Below are 18,474 nucleotides of genomic sequence, written 5' to 3' on the forward strand. Positions count from 1 at the left end.
ATCAGTCACCTTCTTGTACTTGTAGGAAAGGCACTTAAATTATTTACCTGCAAGATGTCCATCTTGCAGTCCAGACATTCAAGGAGAAACCTTTATATTGTTGCAAGAGGCAAGGCAAGCACAGCTTCTCCTGGCCATTTCTGCTCACCCGCTGGTGTTCCCATCAGGTGCCTTGTTTGCTTACCTGCCTGGCCAGCAGGTTTCAGATACACTGCTGGTGTGCGACAGGTAAGGAAGGTTGCACATGACAGAATCAAGGAGGAAATGATCAAGAAGAGACATAGTTGCCTTTCCTCTTACTTCAATTGTAAATGCAAAGGCCTGTCCCCTGTATCCAGATTGCAGACTTCATCCTGGACTTGAAGGCACACTTTGGGATGGAGTGAATTTCTTAACCTGTAGTACTATAATTTGAAGAGTTGGATTTTCAAAGTCTGGGGAAAGCTATCTTTAGGACTGTAACTCTCAAGATTTCCCTCTGTTGGGGAATTCTTGGAGTTGTTAATCAAAATGTTACCACCACCCAATTCTCCAGTTTTAAAGCATTTCTTCCCACCCACTCCTGACTTGCCAAATACCTTTCCAGAACCTTGCTTGGGTATTTCTAATATCCTGTTATTGGGCAAAATACTTTTCTTGATGTCTACAGATGGTTACCTGGCAGAAGATGATATCCCTTCTAATAATCAATAGTGGTACTACTTTCAAAGTTCACATGGTTCTTGGTTAGTTGAGGCTGCTGACCAAGTCAGGGAGATGACTAGAGCCTTAAATCACCCACAGCTGCTGAGCTACCGACTCATTTTAAGCTGGTAGTCAAAGTTAAGTGGATTTTAAAGCAGCTTGATCCTTGTCGCTGATGCCCTCTGGTGACCCAGGATAGAACAACAAGTGCCTGTGTTTTGTTGCTCCAAGGTTCTCAAACTCTCACAAGGTACAACAGGCTTCATGGCACATGACTGAGCAGATTCTCCTGCCTTCTCCTCCCCTTACTTTCCAATGTGATCCATCCCATCCCAGCCACTCTCCATCCCTACCTCCATCGCAGGATAGAGAATGAAACATATATTCTTATCACAAATCTTTTCAGCTTGGAAATTACTTGCTACCTAATCAGTGCTCCATAGACTGATTATTATTATTAACTGATGGGAGTGATTATTAACTGATTATTAACTGATGAGAGCCATAGCATCACCCCATACCAAGTAAAAACTTTGGGTTGGCAGAGACTCAAAGGAGAGAGTGCATCTGGCTTCCAGGATCACCACAAGGAGAGAACCAATGACCTCAGCTGCCATGTGGGTTGAGAGAAGCACTGCTAGAACTTTGTTGTGAAACTCTGAAGTGCTTCAAACCAGCTCCTGTTTCCCTCATCTCATTGCTATGCAGTCAGTCACACTGCCTTCCCTCTTATGCATATGTCTCTCTGCAGGCCACCGTCAAGTACCTACTGCCAGAAATCAAGCCTCAAGATGCCAGCAAAATCTGTGTCGTCATTGACTTAGATGAGACATTGGTACATAGCTCTTTTAAGGTCAGTCCATTCCTCAAACATCCTTTAATACATATGTGAGTACATGCGCATTTGCTGTCCCCCTCCCCCACTACTTGCTTGAGATAGGTAGGCCCTTTGTTTTCTGGTTATTTGTAAAAGAATTATGTCCCACCTTTCCACAATGCCAGCATTTCTCAGCTTGTTGGCAGATTCCAATTCCCATTGTCCCTGATATTGGCCATGCTGAGAAGTGGGAGGCCAGCAGTATCTGGGGAACTGTAGCTTCTTTTTCTGTGCAATAATCATGGATTTTGGGTGCTCTCCTCTGACCTCTATTCTCTACGACTGTCCTCCCTTGGTCCTTAAAGGTGAGGAGTTCCTAAATCTTCCCTCCAATCTTCCTTTCAAATTAGACTTCAAGCAGGGCTGGCCCTACTGTTAGGTGGCGTTAGGGTGGGCTGCCTTAGGCAGCTGATTTTAAGGGTTGTGAAAGGTCAGCGAATTACATTAATTTATTGTTTACTGAATGTTGGTCCTCCAGAGAGAGAGAGAGAGAGAGATAATTTTCTGTCATAGGTTCCAGTATCCTTGAGTATTGTGCATCTTGACTTGGTGAGAAGGGCATTGATAAAGAAGGCCATCTCAGGCATCAGAATGTATTGGGTTAATCCTAGCTGCAGCCATCTCATCCTCAAAAAGCTTTTCCTGTCAATGCATGATTCTGGTGGCCTGAAAATAAATAGCTCAGATTAATTAGCATTGGGAATGACAATTGATAAAGAGTATCAAAGAGTCCAGCTCGGTGACAGTTGCTGGAGAAAGAGAACCGCCATCTTCTTCCCATCTATTAGATTTCAGCATGCTCATTTTAAGAACCTGGTAGGGTTTTCTGGCAGGAGACCTGTTTTTTAAAAAGCAGAAAAGGAAGTGAAACCCCAGCAGAATAATAAGCAAATTAATTGGCAGCAGCTGGGAAAGGTAAACTGCAGTGTCTTGACCATGCCAGCCCTCCAGGGCATTTCTAGCCTAACTTTAAGGTACAGTTTCCTGAAGATGATGTTGGCTGCAGTATCTTTTGGTTTATTTGATTTTCATAATAATTATTAGATTTGCTCACAAAAATGGGAGCAGGGGAGTAGCCATTCTTCTTCATTACTTATTACAGATTTCCTCAACCTCCTACCCTCCAGATGTTTGGAAGCTCTATAATTCCTGACCATTGATCATGCTGACTGGGCCTGATGGGAGTTGTAGTCCAGAGTATTTGGAGAGTACTGGGTTAGGGAAGGCTGACCCACTGAGCATATAAATGGGGCTGGTCTCAAAATCTTAGAGTTGGGAAAAAGACCTATTCTATATCCTTCCGTTCATTGTCCAGAGAAATTAGATTTAAGGGATGGCTTACTAGTACAATAAATACATTAGGTGTAGGAATCATGCAGTCCCTCAGATCTTGGACTGCAACCCCCAGTATTGTTTACCATTGGCTATGCTAGTTAGGGATGCAGGGACATGCAGTCCATCAACATCTGCAGAGCCAAATTATTCTATGCCTGAATTCAATAAAGGCAGTATCTTGCACAGACAGCTCTCAGTTCCATCCTCATCATTTCAGCTATGGAGTACTTTCTGGAGAACATCAGTTGGAGGACATATCCTACATCATGGTTTCCCATGGGAGCATTTCGTTGATTCCTGTAGAAAACAATCCTGATTTCTATAGATAGGCTTATATATCTATATATTAATAGACTAGATAGATAGATAGATAGATAGATAGATAGATAGATAGATAGATAGGCTCTTACATTTTCACCTTTTTTAATGACTAAACCCAAAAATCCTTCCTTCTAGATTTGGGAATGGAATCCAGAGTTGTGGTCCGACTTGACTCCCTGGCTAATTCACTATTGGTTCTCTCCTGGCCTAGAGTTTGAAAAAGGATTTTTTTTTAGAAGGCCCTCCCTGCTTTTTTCTGCTAAGGACTGACTCATGAAATTAAGTTTATCTGGGCAAAACTAAAAGGCTCCATTATACAGTACAGCCTTCTGCATCCACAATTTTTTTTATCCATGGATTCAAGCATCGATGGCTTAAAAATATTTAAAATATATATAAATTCCAAAAAGCAAACCTAAATGTTGCCATTTTATATAAGGGAACCATTTTGTTACGCCATTTTATTTAATAGGACTTGAGCATCCCCAGATTTTTCTATCCACAGGGCATCCTGAAACCAAACCTCAGCAGATACCAAGGGCCCACTGTATTCTGCCCAGAAATAGCTGCCCAGATTATACGCTCCTGTTTCAGCTGCTGTGATATCTCAGTTGCCATTAGCACTTTTTTATAGCTGCACAGAGAGGCTTGATCTACAATTCTACAAGAAAGGATTCAGCTTTGGACAGTTCCTTTTGCCAAGGGTGTGTGAGCTAGATCAGCTAGCATGATTGGGACCCTGGCATAGAGTGGGGTGAAGTGCAGGCATGGCTTACTTTTATGCAAGGCAGAGATCTGGAGCCAGCCTTGTTCCAGGACCTGGAAAACCTATCACTTTGAACGATAACTCCCAGAATCCTGTAGCTTGCATGATCTTGCTGGATGGGGGATTCTGGGAGCTGTCGTCTAAAAGGGTGTCTCTTCCCAGAAACCTGATGAAGCTGATGCCAACGTAGCCCAGCTACGTGAAGATTAGTGATGGCAGTCGAGGCAGGTGGGAAAAGCAGAACTCTCTTGAGCTCTGACTGAATGACTCTTTTTGTGTCTCTTCCCCAGCCAGTGAACAATGCAGATTTCATCATTCCCGTGGAGATCGATGGGGTCATGCACCAGGTATGGAATCATGAGGATGGGCATAATGGGAACAGAGGTTTTTGCCTGTGGGTTTGGAAATGCTCTCCTGAGCTGCTGGTGGTTGAATTGCCACAGGATGTTGTAGCCCTGGAATGTAGTGCTCCAGGGGATGGGAATGATTCCACCTAAACACAAGCTGGCATCAGTTGTTGCTGAAGGTGAAGTTGAACTTTCCAGTACCTGCTTAACAGGGCTGTGGCCATTTTCAAGTAATCCAGGATAGGCTGTGGGTACTGCAGTCAGCCTGTTCTCGATTACTTGGCCTTGGAGGCAGCCTGTGGCATCTGTCGGAATGGTTGTGCTGAAGAGGAGCTTGACCAACTGAGCATGGTTTCTCACATTCCTCGCATGGGCTCCAGGATGTCGCAGCCCAGCCATGCCATTTCATATCTCAGGAGTTGCAGTGTCTCACATGGCATATGGACTGCCTCCTATTGAAATGTGTAAAGGAGAGGAATCTCTTCCTCTCTGATCTTTTAAACCAAGGGGGCCTTGCCTATGAGTCAGCCACAGTGTAATTGGTGGAAATAGCATATTATAGGAAAACTAGCTTTAAAGCACTCTCCCTTGGGATGAGTGAGACTGTAGATTATTATAGTTAGCAAGCAGCACTTACAAGCAATCTGAACTATGAATCCCAAAAAATCTTTTGCAACATTAGTTCACCTTGTATTAGTTCTTGATCTCCCTATTTTTCTTCAGTAGCTTATTCCTGTTATCAGCCTATTTTCCAACACAGAAATCTGGTATTTGATCAGTTTTGTATTGTCCTTTTTAAAAATCATGTCCTCCCACTGCCGGCAGCTCTGAAACGCCTCTGATGTTTGTCAAATTCATAGACAGGATAATGAGAGTTTAGTACATGTTTTACAGTACAGTATTGCAATCTCTAGTAGAGATTTGTGTGAGAATCTCAAAGTATTTCTGTTTACAAACAGCAAATTGTTAGTTTGTGGTTTTTAGCATAGCAAATAGCATCTTATGTACAGGAAACAGTGCAGAAATATTTTCTGAGCAGAAAAGGCTGGAGTTGGGGATGTATTCTTCAAAAAATTCACAGATGGTTGTTGGCAGAAAAAAGCATTTCTGGACAGGGCTCTCTGTGCAAGAAGACCAAGTGTATACTTTGTGCAGAATAAGTCCTGAACTATGAAGATTCTCATCTTTCTAGGATTCTCCTTATTTCCTGACACTTGAGAAACATGGTTTTTGACCATTTTTTGAGTATTTCTGATTATTCTTTTCATCAGGGGATGCACAGCAGCAGTAAGCAAGGTTGGAGACCAAAGTGAAGAGAATGATCTTCAAAGCTTGGGTTTCATTTCATATCCATAATATTTTACCTTTTAAAATAATTAAAATTATATTTTAATTGTTTTAATAGTATGAGCAATGATTCACATTTCACCTTAGTTTAATTTGTTTCCTTTGGAAGGGAATTTGAGCCACTTTTTATCATTTAAATTTATTCTTCAACAGTTAATGTTACAAATTGTTTTTGGAATGTTTACTAAATAGATCCACAAATTAATTTTTGAATTAATCGTAATGGTAGTAAAAGGTAAGAAAATATTCTGCCTAAAACTCTGGAAATGGTGTTAGTGGGAACAAACAATCTTCTCTACCCCTCTCTCACATATGCATTCCCTAAAAAAGGGACAGTATCTGAATGACTGGATCCAACTTGGCAAGGATTTGAAAGAAGCAGAGAGACAGAAAGCCACATGAAATGGCGCCATGAGCCACAGATTTCCCATTAGTAGTCTAGGTAGATAAACAGGCTTACCAAATAAAAGACATCTTTGGATATCTTTGGTTCCCTGAGCAACTTTTTCTACCAGCTAGCCTTTGCTGCCACATCAGAGAGGGATTTCCCCCTGTATTTAGTTTCACCCCATCTAAGAAGGGAGCAGCACAACATGATGCCTTGGAGCCAAACTCTTCTGGGCAAGAGGGTAGGATTTTATTTATTTGATTGAATTATTTATATCCCATATTTCTTCCGACACAGGATCCAAGGCAACTTACATCAAATTAAAACAGATGACAGCTAAAATATTCTTATAAAAAGTTTTGAAACAAACAAACAAACAAATAAATTAATTAACAGCATACAGTTAAAACAGTTTAAAATACATTTAAACATAATTTTAAAAGGCACAGCACACCACAATAAAATATCCTTCTACCCTGTGAGTCAAGAATCAAAGGTCTACCTGAACAAAAGGGTATTTGCCTGCTGGCAGGAAGTGAGTGGTGAGGGGGCCAACCAAACCTCCCATGTGAGGAAGCTCTACAGCCTGGGAGCAGCTAGTGATCATCCTCTCTCCCAATGGTGGGACTGATAAAATGTCTTCCACTGAGTTTCTTAAAATCTGAACATATAAACGTATTATGGCAAGTTGGAAGCTACTGTTTCTCTTGTTTGTCTGTTTTGTACTTGGGTGGTAGTGGGGAGGGGAGTTAGATTTGAGCAGAGAATTGAACTCTGGTCTCCAGAGTCATAGTCCAACTATCAAACCACTATACCATGCAGGTTCTCTATATGTTTATAGGCATTCTTGTAACAGGAGATAAGAGATATCTTACAGGTAGTCTGGACCCAAGCCACATAGGACTTTAAGATGTCATAACCAGAATTTTGAATTATTCTGTTTCAACAAAGGAATTATATGTTCCACATAACCAGCCCTGGCCAGCAGCTTGGCCACAGCATGTTGGACCTTCTGAAGTTTCCTGACAATTTCTGAAGACAGCCCTACATAGAGGATATTACAGTAATCCAAATGGGATGTGGACTGGCCTATGGTTGGACTTGCTAGCATGACTAGCTGTGCCCTCCATTACCTTCTCTCCATACTCTCCCTCCATCTCCCCAGGTGTATGTACTAAAGCGACCCCACGTGGATGAATTCCTACGACGGATGGGTGAGCTCTTTGAATGTGTGCTCTTCACTGCTAGCCTAGCAAAGGTAAGATACTCCTCCCCTTCTTTTTCTTTGAGTAGTGGTGATCAAGATAGTGGGAAACTCTTTCTGAGCAAGCTGAGGCACTAGGAAGAAATAGCAGGCTATGCTGGCGAGGGGCAAATGGCAAAGAATCTGGGTTCCCTGTGCATTTGCACACCTTCGTTTTTGAATTGATAGCCACACTCAGAACTCAGAATAGGACCCAGAAACCCAACTCCCTGCACCCCTTACCCTGTGGTGGAAGGTGGCTTCCATATTAGTGGGACTGTGAACCGACTGTAGGCTTCAGCCCAAACTGTAGAGAAACCACCCAAGCTGTTCAATCTATTTGCGGGCTATGGTTCAGCATCTTGGATCATTCCTTTAAATTTCAGTCTAGCCCCCTCCCCCCATTATATTCATTATCCCACTATTCACCACTACTCTGGATCTACTAATCTGCTAAGCTCTAGGTCATTTACAACAGTTCAGAAAGAGCATCTCACTCCCAAAGGCAACAGCAGCAAAACAACTTTCCCCACCTAAATTAAGAGGTCTGAAATGAAGAGGGCTTTGTGACAAGCACCAGTGAACATTTCTGTGAAAGGACCAGGAGCTCAACAAAACCTAGTGCTGAAAACAAGTTCCTAGGCTGACATTATGGCTCTGGTTGGGACTGTAGGAAGAAGCAGACCCAAAAAGCCTGAAATCTAACCACCTCTGCTGCCAGTGTTAGTAGAAAAGCTTTAACTGCCCAGCCAAGAGTGGGGCTGGATGATGACATCTTCAGGAGGCAGACAACCTGTTTTGATGTTAGTTGTAAGGAAGCCATTGGCTGCATCTGCACCACTGGTGCCACAACAAACTATAAATCCCAGGATTCCATAGCATTGAACCATGGCAGGTAAAATGGTGTCAAACTGCATTATTTCAGCTATTTTCTCAGCTTGATTAGTAAAAGGTAAATCATTCCCTTACCTGCACTTGCTTGTTGGCCTCCTCCCTTCTTGGACTTTGGTCTCCTCTCTGAGTAACAAAAAGCATAGAATCATAGAATTGTAGAGTTGGAAGAGACCATAAGGGCCATCCAGTCCAACCCCCTGCCATGCAGGAAATCTCAGTCAAAGCATCCCCTACAGATGGCCATCCATCCTGGGAAGAAGTACCCTTATCTACTGGGATGAGAGAAACTAAGGGAATATCAGACATGTGGAGGGAAAAGGAGGAACAATGCAAACCGCACTGCCCCACTCTATTCACAATACATTTGTTGAGTGTAGTCAGGTTTATTTCTGTCTCACATTCACCACCACACTTTTTATCCCACACCCAGTATGCAGATCCTGTGGCTGACCTGCTGGATAAGTGGGGGGCTTTTCGGGCCCGTCTCTTCCGTGAGTCTTGTGTCTTCCACCGTGGGAACTACGTCAAAGACCTCAGCCGCCTTGGACGGGACATGACGCGTATCATTATTGTGGACAATTCCCCTGCTTCCTATGTCTTCCACCCTGATAATGCTGTAAGTAGCAGCAGAGTGCCTAATTTCTATGGGGTGCATAGATGGAGGTGGCAATTTGGGAGGTTCACTGTCTCCACTTGATTATGCAAAGCTGCATGCACGCCTAGCTGAATGAGGTGGGAAAAGATGAGATTTGAGAACAGAGCAAAGGCAGGACAGCTCTCTATCTGGCACAGGTTATCTGAGGGAAAGCTGTGATTTCCATACTGTGAAAGAACTTTTCATTTTGTATTGCCCTGCAGCTGCCTTCTTGGTAAGGAGGTTTGTTGGTTGGCTGGCTGGCTGGTATGGCTGGCTGATACTCTGAGCAGCTCTGGAGATGCCTTTATGTGAGTTTGCAATGTTTTCTACACAGATTGTGGAACACAGAGTGAGGAACAACCAGTGCTGAATTTAGGTGTGACTCAGAACAGTGAGGACACTTTAGCCCTGTTCAGGCATTTTTCCTCATAGGGTTCATGGCTGTGTGAATGGAAAGCATACAGGAGCATGCTTATTGGACCTGCCCCATCACTGCATTCTTGAAATCCACAAATGTGGGGAGCACAGACATAGGCTGTTTCTTGACTTGAAACCATGGGCATACAACTCCCCTTTCTATGTGATTGAGAAAAATTCTTACAGCAGGGGCAGGCAACTACCTCAGATTTTAGAGCAGCACCCCATCTTTTACCAGACCTCAGAAGACTTTATCGGTCCTCATTTTTCTTTTCAGAAGGGCCACCTCTGTCTTCCAAGGCAGTGAATCTTGATTCTTTGGTAGTTTTTTTAGGATTAGAGAAGTCCAGGTTCAGATCTCCATTGTCACATGCTTGCTAGGTGTCATTGGGTCAAAGTCACTGATTATCAGCCTAATTTACCTCCAGGGATAAAAATAATCAAAGAAGGACAGAACTATCTAGGTTACCTCACCCTAAGCATGGTGCAAGACAGGAGAGGTATGAATGAAGTAACTCTCCATGTTCACTGCTTTCCTCCTGGTTACCCCTATTCCTAAATGTATCTTTCCCAGTTTAGATTGTTTCTGGAGGGATTATTGAAGGGCAAAAGTATTTTAGGGAGTGACAGATTATCAGGAAAAGTCAGGGATTCCCCCCTTCCCCCCCCCCCTCTATTCTACATGATAAAGTTGGATCACTGTACAGATCTGCCACTCTCGCTATCTGATTTGGCCCTAGGATTCCTTCAAGCTAGAACATTGTTTTACAGAGATCCTTCACATGGTGCTGATATACAAAGCTTCTTTAGACAGGAAAATGCATCCATCTCTGCATTGGAACTCTAGTTTATAAAGAAGCTGTTGGTAAGAGAGGCAGTTGCTTATAGACAAGTCTCCTTGCTTCTTAGCCACCTTTTAATAGCAATCACTTAGAAGTGACATCAGTGGTAGCCATATCTTAACTGCACACAGCCATCAGCCTTCTTACCTCTTCCTTTTTTCCATCCTCACAGGTGCCTGTGGCTTCGTGGTTTGACAACATGGCTGACACGGAGCTTCTTGATCTGTTGCCATTCTTTGAGAGACTCAGCAAAGTGGATGATGTGTATACAGTGCTAAAGCAGCACCGGACTAGCAGCTAGTGGCTGCAGGGGGAGGGGCTTTGGGCAGGGGGTGAAGGGTGTATGCCCATCTCCGCTGCTTCCTTCTGTTGAGCAGGACAGCCTGCTCCCCCCCCAGCCTACCCCCTGGCAGCCTCAACAAGCAGTGGGGTGCACAGGAAACCCTGTAGGGGACAGCAGAGAGCACTTGTTCGCATGGGGCTCCAGGACAGGCCCTCAGTCTCTGAGTGTTACCTTGAATCCCCAAGAGGAAAACTCCTCAAGGCAGTGTTTCAATGGTTTGTCTCCTTTGTATTATTGGCTGTGGGGACCAGGACCTCAGCCCAATTTTCCCCCTTTGTATCAAGTGGGACCAAAAAAGTGGTCCTTTCCCCATCCAACCAAGGTGAAAATCAGAACTCTGCCTTATTCCCCATTCCACATGTTGGGGATGGTGCACAAAGACCAGTGAAAGAAACCCACTACATCTCATAAATACTCCCTTCTCCTCCATGCATCTTTATAGGTGTTGTCCTAGATTTCTTGAAAGGTAGGAGCTATAGTTGCCTCTGCCATGTTATTGGTGGTGGTCACAGACTGACTGGGAAGATTACAGTTAGAGAGAAGTTGGAGATGGCAGAACTCATTCAATGAGCAAAGGGCTAAAAAAGATGTAGTGAAAGAGGCTTGAATGTTTAGAGGGATTTAGCTGCACTTATAATGGAGACTATGTTTCTGTTTCATAAAAACTCTCCCCTGTTGGTTTGGCCTGAATTTTGATGGCCATATGTCTCTTATAGTGTGGACAGCTTATTTGTAGCGGCTGTAATGCTGTGTACAGCCATTATAAATAAGTTATCTCTTTTGGGATAGGTTAAATGTGTTGTTCCTCCTTTAAATATTTGCTTTCATGGGGGAAGTTCTCATAAACATTCTCAAATGAGGACCAGGGTGGGAAATCTGACATTTTACTTGGTTTTCAATCACCAACAGAACACAGGACAAGTTTTGGCAGGAGAAGGCAGGGAGGATTCATTTTTCACCAAGAAGCAAGATAAAATTAGGCCTGTCAGTTTGCCAATTTGGGATCAGATAGTGCCTTCAGTAGTGGGGGAGTGATCAGTCTAATGGTTAGAACACCCTAGAGCCCATCCACAGCTCAATCTCAGCTTTCCAGCTAACTGGAGGCTCTGTGATTGGTCAGAGAAGGAGCAGATAATTTGTGATAGCAAACACTACTTGAGTGATAGGTTGGGGATAAGGGAAATAAGATGGTCCCATCAAGCCTACTTGAGGTGGTTTCAGGCAGGCTTGAAGATGGCTGAGAGGAAAGTCAGTAGTGTTGTGATGTTAGCATCTAGAACTGCACTAGGCAACTGGTCATCCTCCAGATATTGTATGACAACAGTTCTCATGAACAGCAAAGTCAACATAATCTGTGCTGGATAAAGCTGATAGATGTCTAGCAGCATCCGGAGGGCCACATATTGCCTGATCCAAATCTGGAACAACCAGATTTGATCTGAAATAAATTCTTAAAAGAATGGCCAGTGATATTGCTCTGCAGTACCGACAGATTCGCATTCGAATTTCCATCTTCAATTGCAGTCTTTAATTTCTCCTACTCCATCCTCTCTTTGCTCTGAGATATTTTCTTCAGCTTTCTTAACTGCCCTCCCAACAAGTATGACCAGAAATCATGTGTCTGCAGGGCTGGACAGGAAGAGGAAGCTGTATAGGGGAGGCAGGATCGTCTCTTCCTCTGCCTATGTAGGTTTTTCTATTCTGCTGTTGTGCCTTTAAACCCCACCATCATCCTGCCTGGGTTGGATCCAGAACCTGAAAAGCAACTGTTGCTTATGGGTTATAGTTAAAATCCTGGACTTATGGGATATGTGGGGAAAGTGTGCCTTTTTAAAAGGTGGTGGACCTCTTTGTGTCACTGAGAGAGGATGAATGCAGTGTGGGAGTGTGCTGGCAGATGGGGACTCTGTTTTGATAATATTCCAACCACTTCAGGCTCCCAAAAGTGATTTTTACAGTTAAAATCAAGATGGCTGTTCACCTGGTTAGCCAAGTTTCTTCCCCACCTCCCACTTAACATTGTTGTGAGCCAGAGTGGAACTGTCTTGTTCTTCTACCCAATCACGTCTACAAAATATGGATTTTGCCTTGGGTTTCTCTCTAATGGCACCTTAAACACCTTGAATTTGCCTTACAATGTCTCTTCTCTGGGTTTAAAAAAAACTGAGAAGTCCTTGTGCCTTTTACTATTGTTCTTGACTTTTTTGTTAAACATATGTGATGCCACAGATCTTTATAGAGCCTTAGCCCATGTCAGGTTCGAATGTTTTGAGGATGGGACAACCATTGGCTCTCAGCAGAGGTTTGTTCAGTGGCTGGTGGATGCAGAGCAAAAAAGGGGCCACGTTGAATCTTGCTGCCTGGGAGTAACTGAGTTTTTTGTGACACAGAACAATGTAACACTTAAACCTTACTAATCTACTATTGCAGTGAGTCAGGAATAGTTGAAGTACCTCATGGCTGCCAGACCTAACTTAACCACACAGGTCCATTTAGAACCATGCTCTATGTCTCTTATGAGGAGAGGATATTTAGAAAACTCCTTTATATGGGGTTAAACTCTCCCACAGCTACTGCTGGATCTGTCCTTCATGAATGTATAGTGTCTGGTTTTTTAAATTCATCAAAGTTCATGTCATCTTTTGATAATAACTAAAGATGACTCATGATTCTTTTTAAATGATTCTTTTAAGAGCTGTTAAAATACTGTGTTTTTTAAAATATTTTTGAATGGAATAATAAAAACAGCATTGCTCTAAAAGAAAAAACCCTCCTGAATCCCTTCCCATTTCAAATTCGAACCATCAATGAAGAGAAAGAGAGAGAAAAAAGGAAAAATAACCAAGAGAAAGTAAAGAGACTTTTAAAATACTTCTCCAATCTCTCTTCTCCAACCCTACCCCTGTGGCTGGCATATTTATGGCATTTATTGATAGTGCTATATGGAATAATCCATAGTCACTCTTAGGAATGCTTGAGGAATTTAAATTCCAAATTCGTAGATGAAATTATCTGATCTTAACCTTCTGAACTAATGTGTAGGACTACAGCATAGTTTCCACTGGATTTTGCCTTTCTCTGCTGTCACAGAGTTCTTAGCAGTTTAAACAGTATCAAGATACAATTAAAATATGCAGTTTCAAACAGCTTTTTTTTAAAGTCATAGACCAATGTAGAAATGGATTGCAAGTAAGGGTAAAAGCATGTTAATACAACACAGGGATAAATAATTGCTTGGTCACTCCATAATATTTTTTAATCCAATCAATATCAGTGTCAAATTCAAATTAGAGATTCTTGTGGCACTTTAAAGACTGATTCTTAATTGTTTTTACATCAGCAGACTGACAGAGTTACCATTTGTGGGGAAGGGATTAGAGTAGAGTCCTGTGCACATTTACCTGTTAGCAAATTTTTCAGACTTATCTCTGAGAAAAAAATACATTGGATTGCTCTAAATTAATCTCTTGCTTTTTTTGCCTTGGTAATCTGTCTGCATTTCAGTTATGGTAGAAACACCCATCTACACCTACACAGCATTTTCCATTGAAGTAGCTAAATTTGACCAGGTTTGTGCCATCTGAAATAGATGTTCTATATCATGGTGTAAGAATTAACTGTTGGTTTGCTGCACTGAACATTCAGTGATTGCTCCATCCCACCAGCACAGGGAAGCCCTTTCCATACTAGTTGGGAATCACGGGTAATTCATTCTACAGCTACAAACAAATTGCTCTGTTTTTTAGGTTCCTCCAGACATACCTTTTATTTGAAGGAGTATTTTTTTAAAACACACACACACAGGATGCACAAATGCCCAAATTCTGACTGGGTGCAGAATATGTTAAATATTATAAATAATGTATAATGTGTATATATTTTAGGAAAAATGGGGTAGGAGAAACCAGTGGAATGGGGTTACATAGCTGTATTTTTAACAATGTTCCTGGGAGATGGATTTATATTTTTTGGTGTGGTTGGTTGCCATTATTCCTGGTATACAAGGAAATATCATTGAAATTATTTTGTTTTCTGAGTTGACACCACTATTGGAGGGTGGGCATACTTCCCTTTACCAAATGCCTGTTGTTACCCCAAACCCTATGCCTCATATATGCACTGGGGGGAAGGAATGAAGTGTTCCATGTCATGTTCTCTAGTCTTAGTGTGAATAGGTTATAGTTTACCAAATGTTAACAGTGAGACATCTTGAAACCTTCCTTCCATATTTTGATTTGTCTTTTTTTTTTCATCTGCATCAGATATGGAGTATCAGATACTGCTCCTTAGAAAGAAAGAGGCTTCCTTTCCTTTTATGTCATCTTTCTACATCTTCTCTGTTTCTAGCCACCCATTCCTTCTCACTGGATATTTGCAGTAGCTCAGTTTGATTTGTGTGATCTGAAATTCCACCTGATTTCCTATACATTTTGTATCATCTATTTCTGTCCAATCAATCAATCACTTTCTTTATCCTTTCCTCGGGAGTAATATTTGCTGAGCAATAGCAAGTCAGTCTCATCCTTAGAAGGGAGCAGTTCTTTCTCAGAGCTTGTCCTCCAGTCTTTACCAAAATGCCCTCCTTGATCTTTCATTTAAAAAAAATCTTAGTGGGGAAAAGAGTGCACATTCAGGGCTAGTGACCAAATTTTAATTAATTTTAATTTTAATTAAAATAGATTCCACCTCAATATTAGGAAGAACTTCCTGACAGTAAGAGCCATTGGACAATGGAGGGTGTAGGAGTCTCCTTCTTTGGAGATTTTTAAACAGAGACAGGATGGCCATCTGTCAGAGATGCTTTGATTGTACATGGCAGGATGTTGGACTATGGATGGCCCTTGGAGTTTCTTCTGTGATTCTGTGATTTCTTACATAGTATTGAATGAAAAACTCAGCACATTATTGGGAAGGTAAGTGCTGATAACCATCGCAGTGCCAATTTTGAAAGAGCTGAAAGTTTTTGTACCACAAACCCAATTTTCTAGTTTGTTATGCCTAATTTCTCTCCAGCAGTTGTATATGGAGAAGGATTTGTTCCCCTCTGGCATCTGTAGAAGCACCTGCTGTGTATTTCTTGACTACAAGCTGATCTTTAACTATGGAGGGGGGGAGATAATCACAGATTAAAAGTGCCTTCTCATGTGATTTAAACTGTAAAAATAATCTTTAAAGAAAAAAAATTACAAACCTGTAAGAAGTGTCTCTGACTTTTTGTGTAGCATAATGCATTAATGGTTGTTGCAGTGTTGATAATGGATAAGAAGAAATTCAAAACAGGTAAGATAATTTATCTAATGCTTCTACAAACATCAGGGCTACACACATTTGCTCACACACCTCATTGATCAACTGTTTGTCCTGTTTAAACATTAGGAGCTCTCTGAAGAACTACGGACATGTACATAGGGCCTGGTAGGTTGTGTTTAGCTATGAAAAATCTTAGGGTCATTGTCTGAAGATCACTGAAAACAGCTTCATGTGCTTCACAGCAAAACCCCAGAATTACAAAAGGGATTGAAAATAAAACCACCAGTTTTACCCAAAATGTGTATATAAACGTGATGTGTCTGCAATACTGTGTGTAATTTCCCCACCTCAAAGAAAGATTATACAGCTAGAAAAAGATAAGGAAAGGAATGAATAGTTGGGTCACTTTCATTATGAGCCAACACTAAAGCATAGAGGTGAGGAACCTGAAATCTAATTTCTCGAAGACTACAGCTCCCATCATCCTGGCCCATTTGCCAAGCTTATTGGAGCTGGTAGTAGTTTGAACATCTAATGCAGGGGATTTCACAGGACTAAAGTATGACTTTCCTTTTAGAAAAGGGGGGAAAAAAACCCTAAATGAGGAGCTATAATAATTCACAAAAGCTTTAATGATTGGGTGGTGATAGTGGAAATAATTCTCTTTAAATACTATAACAAGTTTACTAATGAAAATTAAAGATGGACCAGTAATTTCTTCAGATAATGTGGTTCTCAATTTTTGTTCCTTTAGATCTTTTGAACTTCAGCTCCTAGATCTCAGAAGAGATTTTCTGGCCCCAAATATCTAGCAAGTCAAAAACAGAGCACTGATATAATGCAGATTTAACTTTTGGGGTTAAAGTCACACATTAATGTGGCTCTGTAACCCTGGGGCTGCAGTCACATAGATGTTGGACTACAACTCCAACCACCCCTAACTTTAGCTGATGTTGGCTGATGTAGATAGTACTTGTGACCATTAATATCAAGAACTCTGCAGATTCCCCATTCTAGTATTTTAAAAAATTAGGCTAAGCCATGAGTAGGTCTATTAGTGACTATTGACCATGAAATCTGAACTGAGCTCCCATGTATAGTGGCAGTATACTTCTTGAGTACCAGTTGATGAAGGCAAATAACCTTCACTGTTGCTTTCATGTGTTGGTTTATGAATCTCCAGTCATTTGGCTGGCTCACCAGCCAGCCATTGTTGGAAACAAAAGATTGGGCTAGATCATCTCTTCCAGAAGGCAACAGAGAACGTTCCCATCTTTATGTGTATATATGCCTTCAAGTCACCTGTTGACTATGGCAACTCCATGAATTTCGTAAGGTTTTCTTAGGCAAGGATTACTCAGAGGAGATTTTGCCAGTTCCTTTCTGTGTATATATGTATCTGTTATTTTTACACCTTGCCATTGACCTAATGAGCTCAAGGCAGTGTACATGTTTCTCCTCATCCCCACTTCACCTTCATAACATCTCTGTGAGGTAGGGCAAGCTGAAGTTGTAACTGGCCAAAGGGTATCCAGCGAGTTTCCTTGCAAAGTAAAAATTAAACCTAGATCTTTCAAGTCCCAGTCCAGCATTTGAATTGCAGTACTACATTGGTGTACACACTGGATCTGAATAATTTTGTGTGGCCAAGATTCCAGTTTCACTAGGATAGATTTTTATTGTTTTGTATTTCTTAGTGAAGAGATGCCCCTATTCTAGACTCCTCTTACTTATACTGCATATTCAACCCACAGATGCTGCTTCCCAAATACCTTCCATCTGTAGCTAGAGTGTGGATGGGCCCTTGCAGTGTTCTCCAATGTGTTTTTAAACTTGTAGCCTAAGACATCTTGTCTGCCTAGGTGAAAGATCAGCCATGTTACATCAGGGATGAGCAAAGCACAGCTCCCCAGGACCATTTTATGGCCCCTACAGACCACAATATAACCCCAAATGACCTCTGGATGGTGTGAAGGGCATCTCCACTAGGTTTGGCATTCTCTAGTCCCCCAAGGGTCATGTGAAATTTTGCATTTTTTCCCAAAACCTATTTTTTTAAAAGCAATTCCTGGCAGGATACAAAATGCCCCCTAGGAAGGCCCAAAAGCATGGCTAGAATGCGTCAATGCCCCCCCCCCAGGGCTTTTGGACATAAAATGATTTATTATTGTTTGTTTGTAGAAGCAGGTGTAGTGGCATAATGGTTTGAGCAATGGACTGTGACACTGGAGATCAGGGTTTGATTCCACGCTTGGCCATAAAATCCACTGGGTGACCTTGGGCAAGTCACATGCTCTCAGCCTCAATGGGAGGCAATGGCAAACCTCTGAACAAATCTTGCCAAGAAAACCCCATGATAGGTTCACTTTAGGGTTCCCATAAGTTGGAAACAACTTGAAGACTCATAACAATAACAATCAGATGCAGCGGGGGGTGCTGTCCTCTGAGGTCTTCTGGGGAGCTAATGTAACCCTTAACCTTCCACAATTGCCCATCTCTGCCATAGATGTAAGCTGGCTGCACTGGCAACTGGATCCCACTTCGAGATGGATAAAGAAACAGTGTTCCCTAACACACCACCGGACAGTGCAGTCTGTGCAACACAGAGAGCTCTGGCATCCGACACTACCCCCTCACCCATCCAAACCTCTACTTGAGGCAACTGCCTCACCCTGCCTTACAGTAGGACCATCCCTGCATTTGTGGATGCTTTAATCCCCTTCAGAACCGCCTTTAGCCACATTCTGGAGAAGAAGGCTCAGCTAAGGGGCTCTTGTCTAATG

At 42.0% G+C, this 18,474-nt stretch overlaps 1 protein-coding gene across 1 annotated transcript in view; it reads left to right on the forward strand.

Annotated features, from left to right (window-relative positions):
* Positions 1 to 15,641, forward strand: part of CTDSP1 (CTD small phosphatase 1) — a 37,078-nt gene extending 21,437 nt beyond the window's left edge. Inside the window, exons 3-7 of the mRNA XM_089520379.1 lie at positions 1,436 to 1,537; positions 4,274 to 4,330; positions 7,231 to 7,323; positions 8,633 to 8,818; positions 10,271 to 15,641. Of these exons, the coding sequence (XP_089376505.1) occupies positions 1,436 to 1,537; positions 4,274 to 4,330; positions 7,231 to 7,323; positions 8,633 to 8,818; positions 10,271 to 10,399 (567 nt within the window). The 3' untranslated portion in view covers positions 10,400 to 15,641. The remainder of the gene's footprint in view (positions 1 to 1,435; positions 1,538 to 4,273; positions 4,331 to 7,230; positions 7,324 to 8,632; positions 8,819 to 10,270) is intronic.
* Positions 15,642 to 18,474: the final 2,833 nt, after the last annotated feature.

The sequence above is a fragment of the Sceloporus occidentalis genome, unplaced genomic scaffold (genome assembly GCF_023333645.1).
Source record: "Sceloporus occidentalis isolate IW3139 unplaced genomic scaffold, rSceOcc1.0.p SCAF_4, whole genome shotgun sequence".
NCBI classification, from domain to species: Eukaryota; Metazoa; Chordata; class Lepidosauria; order Squamata; family Phrynosomatidae; genus Sceloporus; species Sceloporus occidentalis.